Raw genomic sequence first — 26,042 nt, forward strand, 5'->3', positions numbered from 1 at the left:
CATCCAGTTTGGCTCTGCCCAGAGACAGAGATTATCATCACCTCTGGTAACCTTATCGATGCTTAATTCCATTTTAATTTTTTTTTTTCTTTCTCCATTTTATCATGTTCTCTCAATCTCCTGCCATATACTGCTGGTAAGCAGCCTGACTCCATTTCGTTAGATGAACCATTGCACTGGACAAGCCTGTCCCAGGTACTGGACAAGCCTGTCCCAGGTACTGGACTTCGCACTTCTCCATCTGGATTATCACAATGTTCTTGTCGACCCATTCCTCTACCCACATAGGTCCTTCCAAAAGGATAGTCATACCCTTAACCATACTGACAGTACCCCAAGTTCAGTTTCAGCAGCATACTTGATGAGGATGCATTCTGTTTTCTTTAATCAATATCCACATCGCTTACAGTTCCCAAACTAACATTTTATAATTTTCCTGTCATTACTACAAATTCAAAAGAACAATGAAGAGTTAGAGCGTACTTTCCACCACTAAACCAGCACAGATTAAGACACAAGTAGGTCCAGTTCTAGCAACTGCCATTGACACATTAGGACGATAACTCATCTGGAACTGAGGTGATGTCAGGCATTTAACAGGAAGGTTCTCAGTATGAGGTGGAGTTCAGACACAGGTAGTGGCTTGTGTTCCAAAGTAAGTGCTTATGTGTATCAGTCCCATGACAAACGGTGAAATAACTCCATTACACTCAAGGGCAGCAGAACGTTGCATGTGTGTGCACCCAGGGATATTATCACAGAGCAGTGACTATAATTAGAGTATCACATTTAGTGACTGTTTCTTTTTTGAGTATTCCACTGATCAGAGTTCTTCTCATTTGCATTACTTTTATCAGAAGTGTCAATGTGCAAATGTTCTTTTGTTTTTAAGTATTAAGTAATTTTTTTGTGTTGGCTTTCAGAAAATCGATAGTTTAAGAAGTAAAAAGAATATATGGCAAAAATAGTAGCAAACATCTAATACCATTACACAAAAATGGACAGCAAGCAATTTTGTTTTAATCATATCTAAGCAATTTTGAAAGTGTTACTATTAAATGAAGCTATATAAAAAAGACTGCCACAAAAATGAATTTAAACAAATAATGGATCCTCTGTATATTTACGCAATGTATTTCAGAGCAAACATACACAGAAGAAAAAACACCCCACACATAGGGAATTGCAGCGTTTCTTCTGTAGAGACAGTGGGACTCCATGATAAATACTCCTTTGAACCAGAGACTCTATAAATAATCAAACATTAAAATTCTTCTTCACTTTTGAAAACTATGTCAACTCTACATGAATGTAAGTTCAAGTTAGTTTGCCCATAATACCAGCAAAGCTGATTATGTGCTGACCATAAGTTGCATTCTAACACTATTGCAATGACATCATTGCCATGCCCAAGTTAAAACATTATTTAAATGGTGAATTTCACTCTGACCATTAGCACTATTCCAAATAGATTCACATATTTCAAGAAATAAGTGACCTTGGAAGGCATAGGACTTACCTCCAGTTCTTGGTGTGAGGAGGACCATCTTCAACACGAAGCAAAGCATAGCGAGCTGCATTCAGAGACAGTCCTCGGATTCCATCACCCCATTCTTTTTCCGCTCTTCAGGGTGCAGAAGAGATTCAATTAACAACATCACATTTATTTATACAAATCAAATACATTTTCTCACATGAGGGGTATGGGCATAAAAAACAAACATTCTTTTGCATGAATGCATGAAAAAAAACAACTTCATCTTGGAGATTTCAATGAAGAATGAAGACTGATCAAGATGAAGCAGCCTCAGGTACCTTCAAGAGAACTATTTATTAGTATTTATTATGGTCTATTTTATTCATACTTTAGAAGCTTTTTTATGAGGGCTACTTAAGCTGTTTTTAAGCACTAAAATGAGCGAGGTCTACTTAAAAGACCTGTTCTACCGCAGCAGAACAAGTGAAAACTTGACTTTGTACAGATTAGAATTTTATCTTCCTCTCAACACCACCACTACAGCGTTCTTCGCTTTTTCTTTCTTTCCTTCCCAGCTTCTTTCCTAGATAAGCCTAAAGCTTTATCCACTTTTCTGTCCAATTTCAGCATCCCTACATTTCCCCCACTCCTTCTCCCAAAACAAAGCTATGCTATATGACAGGCGGACAATCCAATGAGAAAGAACTGCTAGGCTAAACACATTATTTTTCCTTTGTGAGGATTCTACTACAAAGAGTCCATCTCCCTTGCCTCCCCTCCTTCCCGCTTATTTTAATTCATGAATTTTCACTGAACTTTGTTACCTCTACCTGCTTCTTCTGAAGTTTAGATTAAATAAGCCAAACCAAATTCAAAAGCAATTAAAGAAAAACATGGCAATTAAAATGCACTCTGACAGCACAATCATGCAAGTTTCTTTTCCTTAATTATCCAAAAATTAAAATAAAATACAAACTCTAGACAGCAGTTTTTGCAACATTTCAGGGTGAGCTTCTCCCCACCACCAAATTAGCTCTTGCATTTCTAAAGGCAGGAAGAAAAGAAGATACGTTTCCTCAAAAAAACCTCTCTCTCTACAGGGTAGACGTGCTAGCTACGTGCCAAATTGGTAGTCTGCATACAAATTTGGACATACTTAAAATTTCATGTACGTGCATACATACACAAAAGCAGAACTGTTTTCATCCAGTCTGACTTCCTGGCCAAAACAGGCAAATTAATTTCCTTATAATTAATCTAATTAGGTTAACCTAATTAACTAAATGAAGCTGTTACATCCAGAAAAATATCTAATCTGGAAATGGAGACATTAAAAAGGTAGAGAACTCATAAGGTGGAGTAGTTTATACCAGCTGATCCACTTCAGACCTGTGCTCAATCACCCATCAAAACAACCGGCCTCACTTCAGTTTCTTGCTCCAAGATCTTACCATTTTTCTTGACTAGAATCTTTCAGCATTAGGTATCTTTCCTTAGAAAGGGAAAGCACACGTCACTGATCGTAATCACCTCTGGAGTTCCGATACCTTTCTTAGTAGGGTTTTTCTTGGTAGGGTTTTTTGTGGCGCTTTTTGTTCGTTTCTTTCTTGGTGGGGTTTTTTGGTTTGGTTTTTTTTTGGGGGGTGGGAGGGAAGAGGTTTGCAGGGGTTATTTGTTTTGGTTTGTTTGGGTTGTTTGTTTTTAAAAACGAACTGAGCATGTTCTCTAAGTTTCCTACTTGCACTGCATTTCTTACAGGTGTGACTGTACATGTCGTTGGCAAATACATAAAATGCAAGATACTTTGCATTGCAAATATTATCTAAACACAGATAATTCACAAAACAGATAATTTTCAGTAAGTGCTCTGGATTGTTCAGTATGTTTCATTCTAATAAGTGCTAAATTCCACACAAAAGGGTTTCTGGGCTTTAGCACAAGTTAATAATAAGGTAACAGTTCTGTAATAGTTGCTGCTTAACAATAAAATGATGATCATGAAGTACCAAAAGTTAAATACCATTATCTCTGCTCAAAAGAAAATTTCCCTGTCTTGTTGGTTATTTTGATTAGTTCTGGATGTCAAGAAGTCTGGAACAAAGCTTCTAGAGAAACTAGAGCCTGAAAACATACAATCTTCAACAGTGACAAGATCTTACTTTGTTTCAAGGAATACATTTAATTCTATTACTTGATCTGTATCTAGTTTACACAAAAGTGCTTTTTGCTGAATATTAAAAGATACTAAATATAAAATAAAGAAGATGTATGGTCTTACCCTCTATATTCTATGTATTTGTATATACATCCTGCGATTAGCATGGCAATCAAAGCATAGTACCAAGAGCAAACGAACATCAAGGCAAGACATAAACTCATCCCCAGGAATGAAAGAGTCCTAAAAGAAACCATTTTTTAAAATAGGCATATGAACATTCTACAAAATCAAATTCTTAATTAAGTTAACTTCCAGAAAGGCCTTTCTTCTTCAAAGACCATTTCATAGCTGCTATATAAATAAAAATACACTGTCTGAACTTAAGTTTATATAGAAATGAGAAAATTACAGTCTGAACCTTTATGTGACAGGAATACAAATGCACTAGGTATAGCAATAGATTTACTACAGTCGTCAGCTGTAAAACTCTATCAGTACCTCCAAGAAAGGTCAGTTTCAAGACATATTGCTATCGCTTACTGTTGATTTGAATTTAAGCTAAAAAAAACCTCAAATAATTATAAAACTTTATGTTACTACCAGCAAAAACTGGTGATTCATTTAAATTAAAGTTGACTCATCAGCCATATTCTTCACTTCTGTTGCACCCTGCCTCTGAGGCAAGAACACAGGACAGCAGAAGAGAACACAAAACCCAATCTTTCAAAGGCTATAAAGAAAGAATGACTGTGAGCTGAAACAGTTACAGAAGCATTTCCAGATTGAAGTTTAAATGCCTCATTCACCTACACCAATATTCAAGATAGATATATGTGCCCTCAGAACCGGACAGTTTTGTGAATACTATTAGTCACAAACAACACCCCAGATTTCTTTTCACCTGACTCCAAATTAGAGCTGGCTTTCACTGTATTGACGAAGCATGTTGGCAGACCCAACTTTCGTTTGGTACCTTTAGTTTGCTTCTTTGGTACTGTACAAGTATTGAGACCAAATGCATCTAGTTTTTAACCAAAGAAGTGCTTTCCTCCTGTTCTAAGGTCATCAGTCTAAACATAGTTTGTCTAAAAGAGCAGCTGCTCTTTCATGCTTGACTTGGCCAACCTAAGACACTACTTCCACTCAAAAAATAAAGTCCCACCCCATTTCTGGCCAAACATTCAACACCTGCTTTGGTTAGGAGTGATTACATAGTCACACAGTGACTCAGCTGGCTCAATGATCTCTCCAGGAAAAATATTAAAGAATTGTTGCCAAATGGTTACAAACTCCACTGCTGCCATGGCACAACCCTTTGCTTTTTTATTCCTTACCACGGTCCATCCTGTACCTCTCACTATCTTCCATCTTATCCTTTTTTGCTTTTAAACTACTCTGTACCTCCTACTACACTTCTTCCACAGTTGGACTATTCTGGGGCAGTGGAACAAAAAACCAAACCAGAAAAAAAAAAAAAAAAAAAAAAAAAAAAAAAAAAAAAAAAAAAAAAAAAACAACCCCATACCAAATAACCCCACCCCAAAACCCAGCACTCCTCCATTTTCCTTCTTTATGTGGTAAATATTGAAATATTTAAATATTTGAACTCTTATGCCATTAAAAAAAAGAACTAAATAGAAACACACACCCATGGTTTTTGGATAATTTTTACTGACTTTGTCAGGTATCCATTGGTTTAGTTCAGTTGTCAGATGCAATGTCCAAAGCATGATGCATATTAAAAACTGTGATCGTGTCATTAAAGAGTCAAATGATATATATTAAGTGAAAATTTTTTCTGGATAAGTTTTGGGTTCGTGGGGTTTTTTTGTTTTGTTTTTGCATAACTAAAATGAAAATGTATCAACCTTCCTGAGCAAATTCTCCTTATTTATATATGAGACAGATTTCTCTTTTTCCATCTTCATTCTCTTGTATTCAGAAGATCTCTTGTTTTATATGCACTACTAAATGTCATCTCGTAGCCCCCTCCCAAACCCTCTACATTAGCCACATGTTTTCATGATCACAGCTCTTCCAAATACATGAAAACAAACATTGCTGTTAGGGTATTCACTGCATGAATCATAACTCATTTAAGTCAGAAAGGAGATTTTGTTTTGTTATGTCAAGAAAAATCAACAATTTAGTGCTGTGTAATTAGTTTTAACTCTTCTGAATGAAGGAATATTTCCTACCAATGGTAATACTTGAAACGAGGTCTCCAGTTGGGAGTTCGTAAAAGCGTCTGAACTGCACAAGCCAGATTAACAAACATATAGCACATAAGGAAAAACCTGTTAAGAAAAAAAAAAAAGACATTTTCTAATAGGAAATTAACTAGACAGATTTGCATTGAAAGGCTGAACACAACCCAAAAAAAGGGTAGGAACTTATACACTGTGCTCACAGTGGCCAATATATCACAAGGCATAGATTAAATTAATACTTGTAGACTATTAGGCCTCAAAAGATGGTATTAGCCTAATACAGAGCCTCAGACAAAGATTTTGGAGAAAACGTAGCGAACAACTGATAATCATGGTGTACCAGTTTTGGGTAGGATAGAGTTCATTTTCTTCGTGGTAGCTCATATGGTGCTGTGTTCTGGATTTGTAAACAAAACATCACTGATAATACAAGGGTGTTTTAGCTGCTGCTGCTGAGCAGTGCTTACACACCGTCAAGACCTTCTCTGTTTTTCTTGCTGCCCCTCTGCAAACGGTCTTGGGAAGGGGCCGCCACTGGCACAGCTGACCACAACTGACCAAAAGGATATTCAATACTGTATGACATCATGCTCAGCAGTAAGAGCTCAGGGAAAAGAAGGGAGAGAGATTTGGACTTAATGGTGTTTCTTTTCCCGAGTAAGTTACACACCGTGAAGCCCTGCTTTTCTGGAAATGGCTAAATATCTGCCTATCGCTAGTGAAGGAATTCCTCGTTTTGCTTCTGCAGGGAGCTTCTGCCTTACCTATTCAACTGTCTTTATATCAGTTAATGAGTTTTCTCACTTTTACCCTCTGGTTCTTTCCCCCATTGCACTCAGGGGGAGTGAGTAAGCAGATGTGTGGGAGCTGAGCTGCCTGCTGGGATCAACCCCATAACACATGGGATAATCTTCCACGACAAAGTCAGTAAAATAAAGTTCAGTTCGTACCCTAAAACCATTAAGTTGTTTTGTCTGCTCTGTTAGATACACTTGAGCTAATATAGCAGGAATTTTTATTTTGAAATCCAGGTTTTAAAAATATTAGTATTTTTTTTTTTTTACTAGCATTCAAGAACTCTTGTCATGGAGAAAGATTTTTGTGCCTAGAAATTGGTTCCAGACAAAACATTTTGCTGTGTCATATTATCTCCAGGACCAAACAGGAATATAACCTGTTAGAAAACAAAGTCCAGCATGTATTATTTAGGAAAAAAACCCATTACCTAGTTAATTTAAAAATAAAGTACTACTTAACACAAAACACCACATTCATACTTACATTGAAAGAATCGGTGCCACACTGTCCAGTGAGGCTATCAAAATTCCTATTTCACAAATACCAGCAGTGAGAAGCAGAGCCCAAGTTGGTTCTCCATTTGCTTTTCCATGACCAAATACCTAGTTTAATTCAAGTAAACAGTAAGATTAGGGAAAGCAATATACAGTTGTGAAATATGGTGCACACTGCCAACTAGCTCTAATTTGGAACAGAAACAGTCATTAGTCAAAAAGGAAAATGGAGCAATCTATACCACAAAAAGCCACAAACAAAATTGCAAACCCATACATTTTCTATATGAAAAATGTTCGCTAAAGTAAGCAGTGGCTACATAATGTGAAAGTGCTATTACAGTTGCTGTTGAAATAATCTTAAGTAATTTTAAACCCACATGGATCAGAGATTTATGCTTACCCTATAAAAAATCTAATATAGTTGGAAGGCAGCATTTTTGGTAACATACAAAATAGGCATCAACTCAATACTTAAGAATGTAAATATTGATCTTTAAAGAGGATTTAAGTAAGTCTACAATCCTGCACAGAGTCCTATCAAAAATTGTTCTCCATATGGTAATTGCTTTTGGGGAAATTCTATCCAGCTATACTGGTGATAAATGGCAAAAATTCCTCACCTGAAGTTCCAACTACTTTTATACTCCTCCATACAATTATAAAGACTAAAGCTTCACTCCCATTTTCCATAACTGCTTCCTTTCTAAACATCTAGGTTTTTCACCTCACTCATCCATACTCCCTTCTTCCCTTAGCTTCCAGTCATCCATCAGTCTTCCTTCTCTTATATTAAAATACCATTTTTTCTGCTCATTTTTCAAGTCTTCTGGCTTTTTCTCAAATATGTATTAAGTCTTGCCCCTATATTAATCTCCTTGCATTTGTTTCTTCGACTGTCCAAGCAGCAGCTATATCACCACAAAACTGCAAGCTCTTTTCAAGTTGCAAATCTCTCTTCAAACATCCTGCTTCTCTGCTGGATTCACTTCCCAAACCACGTAAAATTTTTCCTTCTGATACTTCACTTCTTTCAAATCTAATCCTGGTGGGACAGAATCATACTGTCACCAAGTACCAAAATTTTAACTTTAGACAAAAGTGAAATTTTTAGCTTGTCTCTCCCAGTACAACCCAGCATAGACAATCTATTGCATTACAACCCTTCCCACTCACAAGTCCAACCCCTTAATGATTCTGACCACCTATCAGCATACCTCAGATACAGATACACATAGAGATCTTGTAGGTCAGGGAACATGCCACTGCTCTCAACTGTGAAGTAGAGCAGCAGCATGCTTGATATTCTTGCACATCACCATCATCATCTTTGATCCCCCCTGCCCCAGTAGAAAAGAACCTTCTAAGCAAAGGGAATGGCAATATAACTTTTAGCCAACAAGTTCCCAGTACTGCAGGTGCAGAGCCACTCCAGCCAGTGGAATTGAAGACACAGCAACTGCATGATCTGCTAGCAGTACCACTGCTGCAAGTGCCACTGGCAGAACATTCAGGCAGTAGAGGGACTGCAGAAGTACACCTGCTTCTTTTTAACTTGTTTACCTCTTGAGTCATTAACCCTTCCAGCTCCTGCTCCCAATAGCAATACTAGTGTACATTTTCAGCCTTCCAACCCAAGAGAAGAGACAGACATAAGATAAAAATATCAAGGATATAGCCCCACTGAGACTAGGCACTAGCAGACAAAGCAGGGAAGCAGCAGCAATGGAATGGAACCAAGTGATTAAAGACTGAGAAAAACAGTTAGCATGAGCAATACCACGTGTTTACAAAAAATAATGCAACTTGAGAAAATAAAAACAAAAAATCCAACAAAAACCCAAAACATGCCCCTTGCAATGCACAAAAGACAATCCACCTCCTCCCAGCCACTCTTCTACTTCGCTTTGCTTCTCAGCTTTTACATCTACTCTAACCCCTTCCCTTTGCACTCCTTCCCCCAATTCACACAAGTCCTTTCCTATTTTTCCATTCTCAGATTTTGCACGTCTCCCCACCCCAGAGATGCCTTCCGCCAAACCCCAAATTCTCCAGCTAACTCATCATTCATAATTGTCCTAGGCACGTCCTAGCTGAGGAATTTTCTCCTCAAGTCATACATCATACTCGTAGCTGCTGCTGTTCTATATCTAGCCCTCATGAAGATACAGGTATCTCTGAATAGTCTTAAGTTATTCACCAAAAGTAACAGCCCATTTTAACATATCATACTACACCAACCTCAGAATGTGACACAGTGACCTAGAGCAGACATCTGATCAATACTCCAGAGGAAAGCATGGGTAGAGTAGGGAATACTCAAACACAAGCTTGTTTGCATAACTCATGTATCAAAATAACAACATAAGCCTCCTAAATTATATTATCCTCAGTACTCTTTCCATATAGAACAGCTTATTCTCCTAAATTCAGTCCTAGATACCTTCAGTGTCTGTGTTATCTGCAAGTTCTTTCTGTGTGCTAAATTCGACAACCGACCCGTAACTTGAAATATTCACAGTTGCTCAGATGTAATCCTGTTTTTCATACTTGAACCTGTTCTTGATAGGTTATTGTTGAGCTGTGTTGGATATTCTTGACAATTTGAGGTGGCTTTCAAACTCAACTTCACCACAGAAATCATTATTTATTTTTAACTCATCTAGTTGTCTAGTTTTTGCAGATGCAGTCCAGCAATTCTGTTAAATATCTTCTAGCAAGAGATATCTTCTCTTATCTTCTTCAGTTTTCCAGGTCCATTAGTTCCTTTGAGAAAAATCTGATTTATTTATTTTTAAAATACGCTCAGGGATGTTGAAACAATCTTCACGTTCACAGTCATCTTTGCTGATTTCATTTAGCTTATAAAAATTAGGGTTGTATCTCTACGATACAAGAAGTATCATGCAGTTCTATAAGGAGATTAAATCAACACTGTTCACAAACACAAGTTGTAAACACAAGCAGAAGCCAAGAAGTTCAGCTGTTAATGGCTTCTTAGTTCATTTATTTCCACTTATAGAAAACTTAAATTCTCAGTTTTGAACCACTAGCTTATGTGTAAGGAAAAAAATAAATTTGGGCATTGCCCAGAAATATCCAAGTTCAAATTTCGTCCTGCAACAGCTTGATCTACCGTTGTACACAGTTAGAACTGAGCTCCAAATCTTTTTCCCTCACAGTTCTACAGGACTAGCAAAAATAATGCCTCATTTGAAGTACTGTAAAGAAAAAAAAAATCTCACTTGAATAAACGGTACAATGCCATCTCTTGCAATGGCCTGCAACAGACGGGGTGCACCGGTGAGACTTTGGAGACCAGCACCACATGTTGAAAAGAATGAACCAATCACAATAACCCATGGAGAAGGCCAGGCCAGCGTACCAACCACTAGATTTCCATTAACTGCTTCTCCAAACCTTAGGAAAGGAAAACAAACAAACCTTAGTAAGCATTAAAATAACTTTTACTATAGCTTTAACACCCACAGTCCAATCTTTTTGGACAACAGTACTTTTCCACAATAAACACCATGTCACAGTATGTATTATAGGATTTCCCAACCAACCATTTTTTTTCTTTTAAAGAAAACTTTATAACTGGTTCATTATAATTGTGGCCTCTAAGTAGACAAGCATTAATCATCACGTATCTTGGCAAACTTTACAGAATTAACAACAATTTATAAGAATTAACAACAGTAGAAGTATTTACATATGCATCCTTTAGACTCTTGTGACTGCTAGAAACTAGACTGCAGAAGTCTGGTTTACAAATAATACAGGTATACCCTGGGGCATAAGCAGGAGATCTGCTAAAAAAGTATCAGTCTTTCACTTTAATAGCATGATACTGACATATGGACAAGTAAATAGAGAAACTGCTAGACACAACCATCTCAAGTTATTCACGTGCCTTCTGACTGTCATGCTACCCAATGAAATTTTTAAATAACTATGGCAAACAAGCAGGTGGAAGTCATGAAGAGGTGCTTTCATTAGTCTTGAATGGCCCATCCAATGCCATCTTTTTTTAGACAATTAAATTTATGTTCATTTATGGACTTCTCAGGTAAAATACAAAAAGGCTTACCTCCCCGCACCACCCCTCTCCTCCCCGCAATGGATGTTTTAGTTTTAAAAACAAGTATATTTCTTGGTTTTAGTAAGCAGCTAAAATCAAGTTTAAGAGTATGTACACTGATACAAGTTTTTTTCCAGTGTTCTCAGGTTTTTCCAAGTAAACACTCAAGAAAAAAAAAGGCTACAGACTAAGAAAAATTAAATACTTTATCTCTTTTCAGACCTGCTCTTAAACAGAGTCAGTAATCAGGTTAACACAATAAGCCAGTGTTCTAATTCTTGCACGTGCCCAAGCTTGGATGCATGGCTACATACCAATTTTCGGAGATGGAAAAAGGGGAAAATATACTCTTTAAAAATAAATGGAAAAAACTCACTATGCTTCTATGACAGTATTTATACACCTGCACATTAATTCCTAATTCAAATTCTAATGCCAGTGCTTGTTTAAAACATGAAAGATAAATACTGAAAGATGTATAACCCTACTTTTTCCCCATGGCAGATACGACAATTCATAATGAAAAAACCCCCTAAAACAAGTATTTTAACCAGACCAAAATTCATACATTTTACTGTTACATTGGATTTCAGCCCAGAACTGGCAGCAGTATAAATGAAAGAAGATGGATTCAATATTCTGGCTACAATGCATCCTGGTCTAATGACAGATCACCTGCACTCACAGCTTGCAAAATTCCACATCCCCCAGTAAATATATATAAAAAAAAAAAAAAATGTTACTTTCAAAAATGTGAGTTTAAACATATAAATTAATGCAGAGCCAATAATTCATTTACTATTCCTTAGGCATCAGCTTGATTTAGTTTGTATATTTACTTTGAAGAAAAATCAGATTTTCACTGATGCAGCGATACCATTTTAAAGTAAAAATGCTGCTTCTTGTAATAGCTTTGATTCAAATCCAGTTTTCAACTTATGGTTTTCCTTCTAGGCTAAATGATTGTATTTTAAAATAAGTCTCAGCATCACCTGCATCGCCTTTCCAAATACTCCCCAATGCCACTGCTTCCTCCACCAAAAGCAAACTTGGGCCTTAGAAAAGCAGACACCAGCAGGGAAATAAACATGAAACTTGCTAAGTGTTTCATCTTCATCAACTCAACTTTCTCCTAAGAGAGAAATTTATCAAAACCTGGAGATTTTCTTCATGCTTATCTCCATTACATTTATTTCCTTCATGCTTCATATTGTGCCTGAAATATCCCCAGGCGATTACATGTGGAAAAACTGACATGACTCCTGATCTACAACTGATACTTTTTGTTTTAAAGTAGTCATACATCCAATGGAAATTATAGGCCTAATGGTGGTGCATTGCAGTTTCTCTCAAGAACTCTTTCTTGTCATGTAACTGTCAAAAATATTCTGTCTATTCCTCAGGAGTATATTACTTCTCCCAAAGTAAACCATTACCCTTACCCCCACCCATCAGCTCCACAAATACTATGATTTTCTTTCTGAAGAACATTTTATTAGGAACAGTTCCACTGTAAACATTTATCTTTGATTCTGCTGCTTCTTCATAAAAGGATACAGCCTGATAACCTGACCAGTTTTTGCAAGCATCTCAGTTTAACTGATAGACTTTCCCTTTAGTTTTAACCTAAGCAAAAGAAAAAAAAAAAGCATCACATAGTAATAGCTCTTCTGAGTAATACCTAAGTCCTATTAACATAACTCATGATCATACATACTCCCTGTAAAATTAAGTTGAATAGGACTTACTTATCTCTTAATATCACACCTTCTATACAGGCACCAAACAACACTATACAGGAGAGATCTATTAATGAAACTCAAGGAAGATTACAGTATAAAAAAAATATATATGCATATAAATGCCACCATTTTTCACCTAAGGATAAAATGAAAATGTCCATAATAATGAAGTGGTGAAAGTTTTTGCTGGTTTTGTTCTGGTTGTTTTGCAGTTGGTTGGTTTTAATTCATCACTGCTACAATTTTTTAGTTTATGGTCTCTATGACTGCATTTGATGCACAGTTTGTTTATGAGGTATTGAAAGTAGCCAGTTCATACATCACACAGCAGAACAAATATATTCTCATACAAATAATCATTTGTGTCTTGTGGGTATTGAAGGACTAACAGCTTTCTATTGCTGGTAGTTTAAGATTTTCACTGGTTATACTCAGTATAACCACAAAATAAACTGCCATTTGAAGCACGATGCTAAAAACCTCTACACTGCTTAACTAAAAACATAAATTATATCTTGAAATGTCAAACACTAGAGAAATATAGAACAGATACACAAATATGCAAATGAGATATCTTGATATTTTTAGACAAAAAAGTATTTTTAGTTTAGATATTATCTATTTGATACTCAGGCAACTCTAACAACTTTTCAATGAAGAAACTGTACTGCTATACCTACAGAATGCACACTAAAAAAACTGTCACAACATAAAGGATACAAATAAAAGACGTAGTTGCAATTGCCAAAATTGTTCCAGTAGGAATAGATTTCTGAGCATCCTTAAGATCTCCAGATCTGTTTGAACCTGCCATAATACCTTAAAAAAAGACCAAATTTTTATGTTATAAAAACAATTAATACTAACTCCATGTAAATAACTAATAGAATAGGAACATTTAGCTTTACGCCTGATTTAACACATTACCAATGGAGCGGGCTACAGAAACCTGTAATAATCCGGCACAAAATCCCCAATTTATACCTTTATTTTATTCAGAAATTTGTGTTACCACCCATTGTTGACTGAACAAATTCCAGAGAGCTCAGGAAAAAGACAAGGAAAAATAAAAAGAAAGAGAATATTTTTCAAATATACCTTCAGAATAATTAATATGAGGAAATATACAGGAGTAGCAAAATGTTAGGGATGTACAAACTAATGGGGATTTAGCAATTTTAGCCAGTATGACAAAATGCACAAATTTTCTACTAAATAGACCATACCTAAGATATGCAAGCAAATCAATGAACTAAATTATATCAACATATAAACAAAAAAGAAAGGAGCTGGCAGGAAGTACAAGAAGAATGGTTAGGAAATCACATGTACACATCCCTGTTTGAAGAGAAGGCAAATACTTTCTAGCACATGACAGGAGAAAAAAATAATCTACAATAACTGATTAATTCTGCCATCTTTCCTAGAATTGTCCTGACCACTGCTGGAGACAAAAACATGGAAGCTAAATGTCAAGACATTGCAGTGCAAAAGCACTGTCAAACTCCATGCAATGAAACCCAAACCACAGGCTCAGATATGATGAGATGTTGATAAAAGAGCCTGAAGTAGAGACATGGGAACAGTGGGAGCTAGGAACACAATGGGACACCTCCACCTGGTATTCTACTAGCAAACTTCTTAAGAGTTCTGTTTTGTTACTCGATACTACAATTGCTTCACCCAGGACTTTTGAAGAAAAATTATCTGTTTTTCAGTCAAATATGATCTGAGGAAAATGATTCAAAACTAATCTAACCTTTAAGCTTAACAAAAAAGTTTACTAGTTACAGTTGCAAAAAAATACTGGACATTTAAATAAATCACAGGTGGTTCACAGCTTGAATACCTGAAACAATCATCTTAATACTCAACTGTTCTCTCATGCATTTAAATTATTATAAAGGTATGCATTTATTTTGAATAAGCTTTTAGTAAAACATGGACCTTTTGTTTTCTTTCCATTGCTTCCAGACATAGAAAATACATGTCAAACTGATTCCTTGTTTAAGTCCTATAATTCCCTAAAATAACCAGCTGTCAGCTATGTCTCTCCAGCACCAGGAAGCTTTAGGTACATAAAACTTGGACACATAGACCAGCAATATCACGTCATCAACAAACATTCATACATGTATACACAAACACATTAATCTTTTTTCAGCTATAAGTGCACATCCTCACTCAAGAGAAATGGTTATATCTACCCGTCACAGATGGGAAATAAATCCCTACAAGCATTGTGAAGTAGGTCATGATGTCTGTAAAAACATAAGGGACTCCACTCATTTTTGTATCTTCTGATCCGGCTACTGATGGCTGATCTTTTTTCTCAACTATTGATCCTTTTTCTGAATAAGCACTCCAGAGATTATCTAAAGGGGAAACAAGAGCCTGTATTACCTCTGTTTCAAGATATTAAGTAGTGAAAATGCAATAATCTCATGAATCAGATGGCTTTTCTTAGATTAAAATCATGGTGTTTCCCAACATTTGCTTATAAAGCTAAGAATGCAGCATGAATATGATCGATACCAACTGTAACTGGTGGACATTCCCACTGACTGTAAGCCAGTAGAAATGCAGTAGACTGTAGTATGTGTCATACAAGATTTTATCTTTCATTAAAGAAAGAGTTTGTTATAGAATTAAATTCTAATGTATTTGTAGAATGTCCACTTACATTACACGGACATGGATGTATTAGCAGCAAGTATTATGAAAAAATACATTTTATGTATTTGTACACTTTACATTTGATATTTTCAACTGAATTGCTACAGCAATAGTGATTGCCTAGTTTCCTTTTGCAGAGTTGCATATTTATATAAACCAAACAATATTTTAAAGGGAAGCAGGAGAGGTATAAGAACATTCATTTTATCCCCAGAAACATTCTTCGTATACAATACAATCCATTACATGTTCAGAATTAATCTTATAACCCAGTGGAATAGGAATCCCAAGCTGTCGCAACTATACAGGAATGTAAACAGAAGAAAGTCTACACGCTCATAATCTAGAAAGACTGCTTTTCTCCAATCCCATCACTAACTTGAAGTACTAAATCACAGGACTTCATTCTTCAATGCATCATCCGTAAACTAGAAACAAGTTCTCCCTCAGAAGAGTCTGAGAATGTATTAATGAACAGGTTTTTTTGAAATAAGTATATTTGGCATACAAGAGAGCTAAACACTTTTTTTAAAAGGTAGCTATGATAAAATACTTCCCTACTTTTTTTTTTTAATAGAACAATGGATTTGAAAGAGTGCTTATAAAACTCCAGTGATCACCAAATTAAAACATTTGATACTAAGCTTCTAAAACCATATGGAAACTTTACGCAAGGAAGCATGCTCCAGATAGCAATCCTTCACACAAACACAGAGCTAAAGAAGCACTGACAGGTTAGACCAACAGCCTATTGAACAGCTACAGGTCAAATTAACTTTGTCTAAAAGTTTTTAAATTACTGTGCCTTCTAACTTACCAGTTAGAACTCCACTCATTATTCCTGGAATCCCTTGAATTTCTGTTACATTATTGAGAATAAAGTAGTCATCACATGTAGCATTAAGCAACGAACTATCACAGAATAGGCGCCACAACATTGTAGTCTTTGTTTCGTTATTGTTTTCAGTAAATTTGGCACAGACATCAAAGCTGCGTTTTGACAATGTCCGGTTTCCAAGAAGACAGATACTATAAACAATAAAAAAATAAACCCAGTGATTCTTCAATAGTCTTGTGCATTAAACCATTTTTTGTCCATTGGACTTCTTCAGAAACTTGTTACTTATAGTACCTATCTTAAGGCATATACTCATCTATTAAAACAGTATATAGTATCTTCTTATAAAACTTATAAATAACATTTGAAACACCAATCAAACATTTCTGCTTCAAGGTATTAATAGCTACTTTTCCTTCTGATTTATTTGGACATATACAATCAACTCGAGCAGCTTAGGCACTAAAGAGAGATCGATCATGATCTACTCAGTCCTGCAAGAAAGAAGTAAAATTAAGTAATACGCTATAATTATAACTTAATAATATATTGATAATAACTTAATAATATAATGATGAGCTTTGTCCAAGAAAATAGGAAAGAAAGATTAAGCAAGTATGTTATGCCCTTTTCTAGCAAATAAATATTTTAGATGGCTCTCAAAAATATTAAAATCCAAAAGGTAAGAAGTCAGGCAAGTTAAACAGCAAAATTTAAAAACATTGATGGAAGTAAATGAAAGAACCGTGTAGCAGGACACAATTAAAACACTCAGAAATAAAGAAAATTAGAAAACTCAGAACAGTTTGCATAAAACAAATTATTAACAGCAAAGAATATTAAGGATTCAGGAACATTTCACTGCTATGCTACACAGAAGATGTTTAGGAGGTATCTATTCCAGGTCTGCCTAATAATTAAATGATATATAATATCTATGAAGACGAGGAAAGGAACATCAAATTAAACATTTGGGTAAGGCAGATAAGTCAAAGAACACAGTACACAACTTAGCTTCTTCAGAAGTATGAGAAGTGGGTAACAGTAGAAACATACCACCTGGCATTAGAACAAGTATACTAGGCCAAGCAGAATATTGTCCTTGTGCAATATCCTGTTTCTGATAACAATTAAGAGTAGATGCCTTGAGAAGAATACAGAACACCAGTTGATAACCCATGGAAACTTCTTCCAGTTTGATTTAACTGGGAGATAGGTAAACTATTTTATACAATGGCCAAGCCAAATAGAGGTCAGTGATGTCAACCTAACTAATCAGCAAAAGAGACACTGGTCTTTTTGGTGACCAGCTCACCACCAGATCAGCATTACTATAATATAAAACCACACTTAAGTTTCTCATTTTAAGGTAGTTCAGCCAAAATGTGAACAATTACATTTATTGGAAGACAACCTTCACCACCCCATCCCTCCCCCCCAATATCACAGCCACAGATAAGGTTTCCAACAAGTCTTGATAAGAATTCTTACGTATGCTACATATCCAGATAATACCTATTTTCCCCTATATTGGTGACTAAAAGATTTAAGTATTTCTCTACAGGAAGTTACAGTTTCTTAGAAAGCTTTCTTCAGAAAAAAAATGGCAATTTTGAACACATTTTTGGATTAGAAGACTCGATGCCATTTTAAAGCACTATCTGTGAACTGTACTATAATGCAACCATCAACACTTCAAAGTACTATGGAATGTGTAACAATCATACAGCAAAGGATAACTTCAGTCCTGCATAACAGATGGTGCTTCATAACAAAAGTAACCAGGTTATTCTGCTAATGTGTTAAGCAGTATCATTTTGTTTTCTCTCCAAACAGAAAAATATGCACAAAAATGCAACTTACATACTGATAAACAAATAATAATTCATAGTGAGCTAAGGGAGGTTCAGGCTAAAAATGTTGAGAAGCAATATGCCAAGTGTGGCAACAATTTTTTTTTTTTTTTTTTTTTTTTTTAAAGAAAGTAGAAAGCCTTCACTAATGCAAGTCAATTTAACACTCCAATGTCTCCATTTTAAGTAGGGAGAAATGAAAGCTTCAAAAATTTCTTACGACAAAGGAAGTTTGAAAGTATGCGTCTTTCATAACTATGGTTCACAGCTACAACATTTTCTTGAAGTTTTTACTTTATTCTATAGGTTTTTATTTAATTCTCTAGATAAAGCAGCTATATTTACTGTCAGAAAAAAAAAAAAACACACCACCACACCTTCTTGTTCTTTAGGTGTGGATGGAATAACAGGCAGTAATTTTTAAGTATCAAAGAACATTTTCCAGAGTCTCATGACTCACGAACAGTGAAAGATTCAGATAGGTAACTCAGAATAACAAAGGAGCACATAATTGTCTCAAACACATAGAACCTACCATCAAAGCCATTTAGTTTAAAACATGAAATCATTACAGTAGCTATTCCCTCCCCCAAATTTTTTATTTTTATTTTTAAAATAACCAGCACTACTTAAAAGATTTTGCGCTTACGGAAAGTCGGGTGGGTCAAAAGCAGTCTTAATAACTCCGGCATATATGGCAATGATGGAAAGAATCACACAGGCAAGGAAGACCAGTGCAAGTTTGTTGACATACTTTACTCCCACAAAAACTACTATGGCCATCAGAATGATAATACATGTTCCATAAACTCTCATGTTGTTCAGCATAGCCTCTGCTTCTTCTCCAGCCTCTTCTGCTTTAAATATAGCAGCACTTGGAGAAATGTATGTCTGCAAGAGATATGACAAACTATCATACATGTAACAAGCAACATTTTATTAAAAAATAATTTACTTGAATTTCAAAATCTAAATTATTAAAGTATCAACTTTATTCCTCCACAAACCAGTTCAACTAAGACGACAAGGGCATTTAGAAAGTCTAGAGGTAAAAGGAAGCGGGAAGCAGAGATGAAGAAAATCATTTTGAGAATAAGGTACTGCTTTTGATTCAGCTTCTTCTCTCCCATTTAAGAGTTTCAAATTCTCAAATTCACATCCCTGCCAGACAGAAAAAACAAACAAACAAACAACAACAAAATCACCGAGGACCTGGGGGTTGGGAGCTACTGACAAAAATTGAGAGAAAACAAAACCCAGAAACTAGTTCGTCTCAAACCAGATAAATCCTTAGATTCATTTTAAGCATTTGCTGATTAATAATACCATTGATTGAATCAAAATGAGACAAAAGCATAATAAAAAACTAAAAATGTTTTCAGTACTATAGTTCTTGCACTATATTTCATAAAATTCAAAGTTACCTTAAACATCATACCTTGAAATTTTTTTTTAATCTGAAGTTGCAACAGCACAATTTAAGATTTGTGTGACAAAGCTTAGTCCTGTGCTAAAACAGATAAACTAAACTCCTGTAATTTCAAACAGGATTCCATTACATAGCTCATTTAATACAATCTTTTCATAGAATCCAGAACAAAGAGTTGGAAGCACAGATTATAGGACTCATACTGATAAAGGCAAATGAAAAGACAAACTCCAACCTATAGTTCTCAGGCATTTGTATACTACAGGACATGATAAAGATATCTTTTTCCTTCTTCTAACACCTGTACAAAAAAATACCTGCCAAGTTATGAGGGAAGTCTTGGGGCTTGAGTCGTTCAACAGTCCTTCAACTCAAGTCCTTCAAAACAACTGCTAAACTGACTATCCTTAAATAATCTAATTTCAAAAGACAGGAAGAAACTTTGAGCAGGATACTATTCTGATCTGTTCAGCATGAAAATCTAAAAATAGATATCAGCAATTCTTTACTAGAATTTTCTTTATATCTAATTAATTTTAAATTAAATTTGTATCTAGTAAGTTAGTATTTACTAGAATGGTAGAAGATATGAAAGTTGTCACATAACCATGAAAGAAAATAAAGAAACTGATTACAGACAAATTATTTACAAATTAGAAAATCCTGCATTGTGATATTGCAGAAGTATCAGGCTCTACACAGAGGTACTCCAGCAAGTTCTATTGTGCGCTTAGTTACCCTGGTGTTCACCAACTTTGCTGTGGAAAGCCACATGCAGACAACTGATTTCTTCCCCTCCAAATAACCCATGTCACAGTAGAGAAAAAAATAAAAATAATACTTGAGCCTTGTGGCTCAAGTCAGGGGTCTGTTCTGAGGTCTTCTGGCAGATATGACATCTTGGGAGGTTTTTTACTTTGAACTCTATAGATGAACCCAATACACATTTATCAGCAATATATAAAACCAGCATGTTTCTTAGTTTGGGAGAACAGTCCAAATACAATCCACATTGTGACATGGTGCCAGCATGTTAAAAGTTGTCAATACAGATCAAAACTCACAAGCTAGCAGTAGTGAGTGACTATCTAATTCCAAATGCAAGGTTTTTAAGTTATGACCTGGGTCATAGTAAGCAACAAGAAGGAATTCTGAAGTGTTCCTGTGCTTATCTGCACAGTCTCCGATATGATGACCAATAACTATCTGGACCCTTCTGGATGAGGCAAAGCCACTGGGCCATTGCCATACAAGCAGTTTCCCACAGCATCTTTACTAATATAGGGCATTTCAAAGGCAGTAGTCTGAAAAGGAAGCAGTAGGATAGATTCTTAATTTGCCTCATAGAAGTTATGTCCTTCACATTCTCCATAGCCTTTTGTTGTGCAGCAGCTTTCCCCAGTGCATGTCACAGTGCCAAGCACTGAAATCTGAAGAGCTTTTGTGAGTTATTGTGAGAATGCTTGTCTGATGACAAGCCACAGACTTCCACCTGGAAGGAGAGGAGTCTTCCTAGACATTAAGAAAACATGGCCATACTTAAGCCATGCTTACCTATAGTAAGCAGCTCTCCCAACAAAAATGTAGAGCCAACTAGGCGTGCTGACTGCTTACTATAAAGTAGTTGCCAGATTTAAAAATCTTTCAGTCATGATCTCAAAACTAGAACAGTGAAATGGAAAATTAATTCCACTAGATTCAAAGTAAGTGGAAGCTCCCCTGAAGAGCTCACTACACGATTCAAGGCTCAAAGGCATAATGCCTGGGAAAAATGAAACAAGATAAATATTGAGAAGTTACAGAAAGATGACAAAAAAAAAAAAGATTTTGAAAACACAAAGGATGGGTAATACCATGAAATCCACATCCTTGTTAAAACTTGTGAGTCACAAGGAAAGGAACCAAAACCTTCTTAGATGAAAGAGAAAAAAAACCCCCAAAAGTAAGACTTACTTCAGAGTTGAAGAAAAGGGAGACTCCAAAGCAAAAAAGATAAACTGACTCAAGATGGAATCTTTAGCTTTTCAGTTCCAAGTCTAAGGTGATCTAAAGGAAGTGCTGCGTGCATCTGCACATCTTTGTTTGGAAAAGGAGAGGAAGACATACAACACAAAAGCAGCATAACATACGGATTAAGCTTTTTTCTAAGTTTGCTGTGGTGCATCATGAGCATATGCAGACAAACATTTACAGAATAAATTTATTCCTTCACATCTGTAAATAAACTACTTTTTTTCTAAACTAACTGACTTAGCATCACTAAATCCAAATGACATTTCAGAGGCCCTGAAAACAGGCATTGTTGACTACAATTTAATCTGTAATTTCACTTAGGACTGCACTGTTTCTTCCAGCATTTTCTGCAATTTGTGATACAAAAGTACTGTGGTACAAAAATCACTGAATTAAATCTTGACATGTCTTTGAAGTCTGCCTGTTGATTTCAAGTTCTTTTCTGCAATAGCTACTGAAATATTTCCTATTTATTTTTCATCTCCAGTTTATGAAGATTATCCAGTATGGTCCTATGTCTTTAGTTTTGGAATTTTAAGTGTGTCTTACTAAAATTAATTTAGTTTTTCTCGCAATTCTGGAGGTGTACAGTGGTACAGGCATGATTTATGGGACATTTGGTATTCAGAATGTTATGAAAAGACAACAGATATACTGCATTTGGTACAAATTAGTAAATGTTACCTAATTATGTTTGATTCCTACTTTAAATAGAACAAACTTGCATCAAACAGCCTTTAATTTATTTTTATATTGCAGATCAGAATTCTTTGAACTTTTTCAAATAATCACGAGTAAGAATCAATATTAGCACACTGGAAATATAGTATCAAAACATTAAAAATGACCAAACAAAAATGCATTTTAGGCCAAGTGCATTCCTCATAAACGCCTCAAAACAGACTAAATACATTTAATCTTAAGAGAAATTAGTACTTACCAACAAAATTTCAATGGTACCAAGAATGTACATTGCTCCTGCAAAGGTTGTACCCAAGTAGAAACAAAGTCCCACTGCTCCACCAAACTCTGGCCCTAAAGATCTTGAAATCATATAGTAAGAGCCTCCAGCTGTAAATTTAATAAAAAAAAAAAAAAAAGACTCCAGCCCTTCAGATTAAGGACAGCAATAGCAAACAAAAAATTGAATAATTCAATTAACATAATCAAGATGCATTTCTTTGAAATGTTCATACCAAAACTGTATTCAATGTCTATACCAACTAGGCAGCTAGAATGTATATTTCAAAGTGAATATCCCCATCTGCATTTTCTGGGGAACAGAAAATAAATATCAAGGAAAAAGAGTAAAAAAATCCACAAGTTAAACAATCTAAAAGTAAATTAAGAAAAGGATACATAGATATAAATAGGTGCAAACCAATCTTTAGTTTCTAACCTCAAGCTGCTGGACAATAAAATTCCAGAATAATTTCCATATGAAATAGGGACTAAATAGAATCTGTCTCACTAATACGCATTCTTTGTTTTCTATACATGAAACCATTACCATTTTCACTACATACATTTAAAAGTGTTAGGTAGAGGTTGCTTTTTCTTGTCTACTCATATTCTTCACTTAGCCTCTGAATTTTTTGATTCTCCTTACTCAACATTTCCTATACATGCATCATCTTCAAGTCATAAGCTACACCCACCTTACCCCACCCCCATTTCCACTGTACAGTTTCCCTTTCAATAAGGCTCTAAGGTTCAAGCTTTCTCTCTTTATCTAGACTTCCCCCCCTCCTCCCAAAGCCCTCAAGGTATGCTCCTCTCTGGTTCCCTCTCCATCTTCTCTTAAGGTCATGATGTTTGTGCCACTCATGACAACTGAAGAGGAAAGAGGAGACAGAAACAAAGCACTTTTAAACAAACATACACCAGCCTTGTATAAAATAAGTCCACAAACAAGAAAGATACTTCTAATCAAAGGGCACAGTCTGAAACTGCTTTTGAATATGAACAAGAAAGAAACTTAAAAAAAAAAAAAATGTATGATGCATCGCCAATTCTTTTACTAACTATAATGCTGTTGCATTATGTAACAAGATTCTGATTCTCAGAGGGTCTCTTTCAATCCTGGCTTCCTATCTGTGCTCCTCCATATATTCCAGCAGAAGCAGCATTTCACTAAGGAACTGGCACCAACAAAAAAGTGAAAATGAAGACATGTCTAGAGCAAGAACTGCCAACTTCAGAGATTTCTGCGACACTCAGATGTTAAGCAAAACCTTTATAATGCACTTTAAAAATGAGGGGGAAAAGAGCAGAACATTTTAGTTATTTGGACACTGATTAGAATAACTACATTTCATTATAAAATATAAGTATTTCAAACAAAATTTTCTATTATATTTATATTTCCTATATGGTACTGTATCCATGAGATGCAATTATCCAACACCCTGCACAAGTTGTGGTGTTTACTTTTGCTCAACAATTTATGCCTCAGTCCTGGAACTCTCTACTAAGCTAAAGAAGCTTCGCAAGTGAGAGATTATGAACTCCAAACAGGTGACCATATGGAAGTTAAAATAATAATGTCTGAACAGCTATATTATCAATTATTGTATTCAGCTTCTCAACACATTAAGAGCTTCAAAGGCTAACTAATTTTGCACCTCAAAAAAAAAAAATCAGTTTCATAATTGAAAAGGAACAAGTTCATCTATTTATGCTGAAAATTTAAGATGAGGATAACCTAGAGTACTCATATATAAAAATACTTCTACCAGCAGATTGGCTGTTATTCTTGCAGAAAACAAACACAACTAGTTGTAACGTTTAGAAATGGAGTCAAGGCAAATTCTAAAAGAAAAAAAAAAAGCAGACTTATTTGTAAAGAAATCTGCTTTGCATGAAGTCTCCATAGCTCAAATTTTAATAACTTCTCTTTCATTCAGACTCAAAGGATTGATGACAAATATGCTACAGAAGGCCTAGTCAAAAGATTGCACCTCACCTTTAAAAAAGTAATTTATAAAACAGTTAAAAGAAAATACGTGCTTGATACTAAAGCATTACTTCTGGTATCTCAAAACACAGTAATTTCTTATACCAGATTTAAAATTCCATCATTTGATCATTTGCCATTTAAGATAAAGTTATTTTACCTGGAACTACACCATTTGTTGCTATTGCACTCATTGAAATTGCAGTTAGCATAGTCTGTGGAAGAATGAAATAGAGGAAATTTAAAATACTGGAAGTTTTTTGAAAGATGGGGCAAGACAAAGTGGCAAAATGAAACTAGGATTTTTTAACATGTTACAACAAGAAAAAATTACATCTTTGGTGAGGGATAACCATGCAAATTAAGTACCAAAGTTTAAGAGAAGATTCAGTTAATTTTGATGTTTAAGACAGTATTTAAAAATAACTGAAAGAATACAGACCACTGAATATACTTAGAATAAGATGTTCATTATTCCAGTTAAATAGTAGTGACAAACCAATCAAGTATCATTCTTATGACAGTATCATGTATTTCAAAATATTAATTCATGGACATAATGCTGTGGGTATTGATTTGTAGTTTATATTTCAGTTTGTTCTGAAGTTGCAAAAAGCAGAACAGTCCAGATCTGAACAGAAATCATTCCATATTTCTAAAAAGCCGATTTAATGAAACCTGTATAATACTTCCAGAAAAAAAAAAAAAGCATTCTTTGATCAACTCAAAAGAGACTCTGTATAGGCTAGAATGATACCATGACACTCAGTCACGAGTCATATATATCCCATGTCTCATAATCGCACCATTATGGAGAAATCATTCTCTGCTACTCATATATATACACATATATACACCAGTAAATACTAAAGAAAAAAGTTAACTTACGCAAGTACAACACATAAACACAATGATGAAAGACTCAAGAACTCCAGCTGTTCCCACAATCCATGTTAATCGTAGGAAAAGAATGACTCCCAAGATGTTTTGCAAACAGGGGAGGTAGACACCAATAAAAGTGCCCATACGTGGAACCTGGAAATGAAGTCAGAATACTAATTCCTTTACACTAAACAATTTAAGTCCATAAGCACTTTCTTCCACAAACACTTATGACAAATGCTCCATGAATAAATGCCAACTGAAACTGAATGGTAGCTTCAGAGTGTCCAGCTTTGCAAATTCGTAGGCTATTTAGGCAGAAAGATTCCTGAAAAGACAGAAAAGTATTTGTGATAGCAAACCGTTTTGTTCCACAGGAGTCAGGATGAAATCTTGACAGGGGTAGGATGCCCCTTCATCTGTTGATTACAA

At 35.4% G+C, this 26,042-nt stretch overlaps 1 protein-coding gene across 1 annotated transcript; it reads right to left on the bottom strand.

The window, feature by feature from the left end:
* Window positions 1-1,515: 1,515 nt before the first annotated feature.
* Window positions 1,516-25,763, bottom strand: LOC104488273 (solute carrier family 12 member 7-like; the record flags this gene model as incomplete). Its single annotated transcript, XM_010133725.1, has 13 exons — window positions 1,516-1,624; window positions 3,756-3,875; window positions 5,834-5,932; window positions 7,127-7,245; window positions 10,383-10,557; window positions 12,970-13,027; window positions 13,684-13,782; window positions 15,171-15,338; window positions 16,457-16,668; window positions 18,980-19,221; window positions 22,713-22,843; window positions 24,889-24,943; window positions 25,617-25,763. Coding segments are annotated over 13 exons (1,734 nt in total), but the record flags the coding sequence as incomplete, so codon positions are not given.
* Between the last annotated feature and the right edge of the window lie 279 nt (window positions 25,764-26,042).

The sequence above is a fragment of the Buceros rhinoceros genome, unplaced genomic scaffold, assembly GCF_000710305.1.
Source record: "Buceros rhinoceros silvestris isolate BGI_N320 unplaced genomic scaffold, ASM71030v1 scaffold12043, whole genome shotgun sequence".
Taxonomy (NCBI): domain Eukaryota; kingdom Metazoa; phylum Chordata; class Aves; order Bucerotiformes; family Bucerotidae; genus Buceros; species Buceros rhinoceros.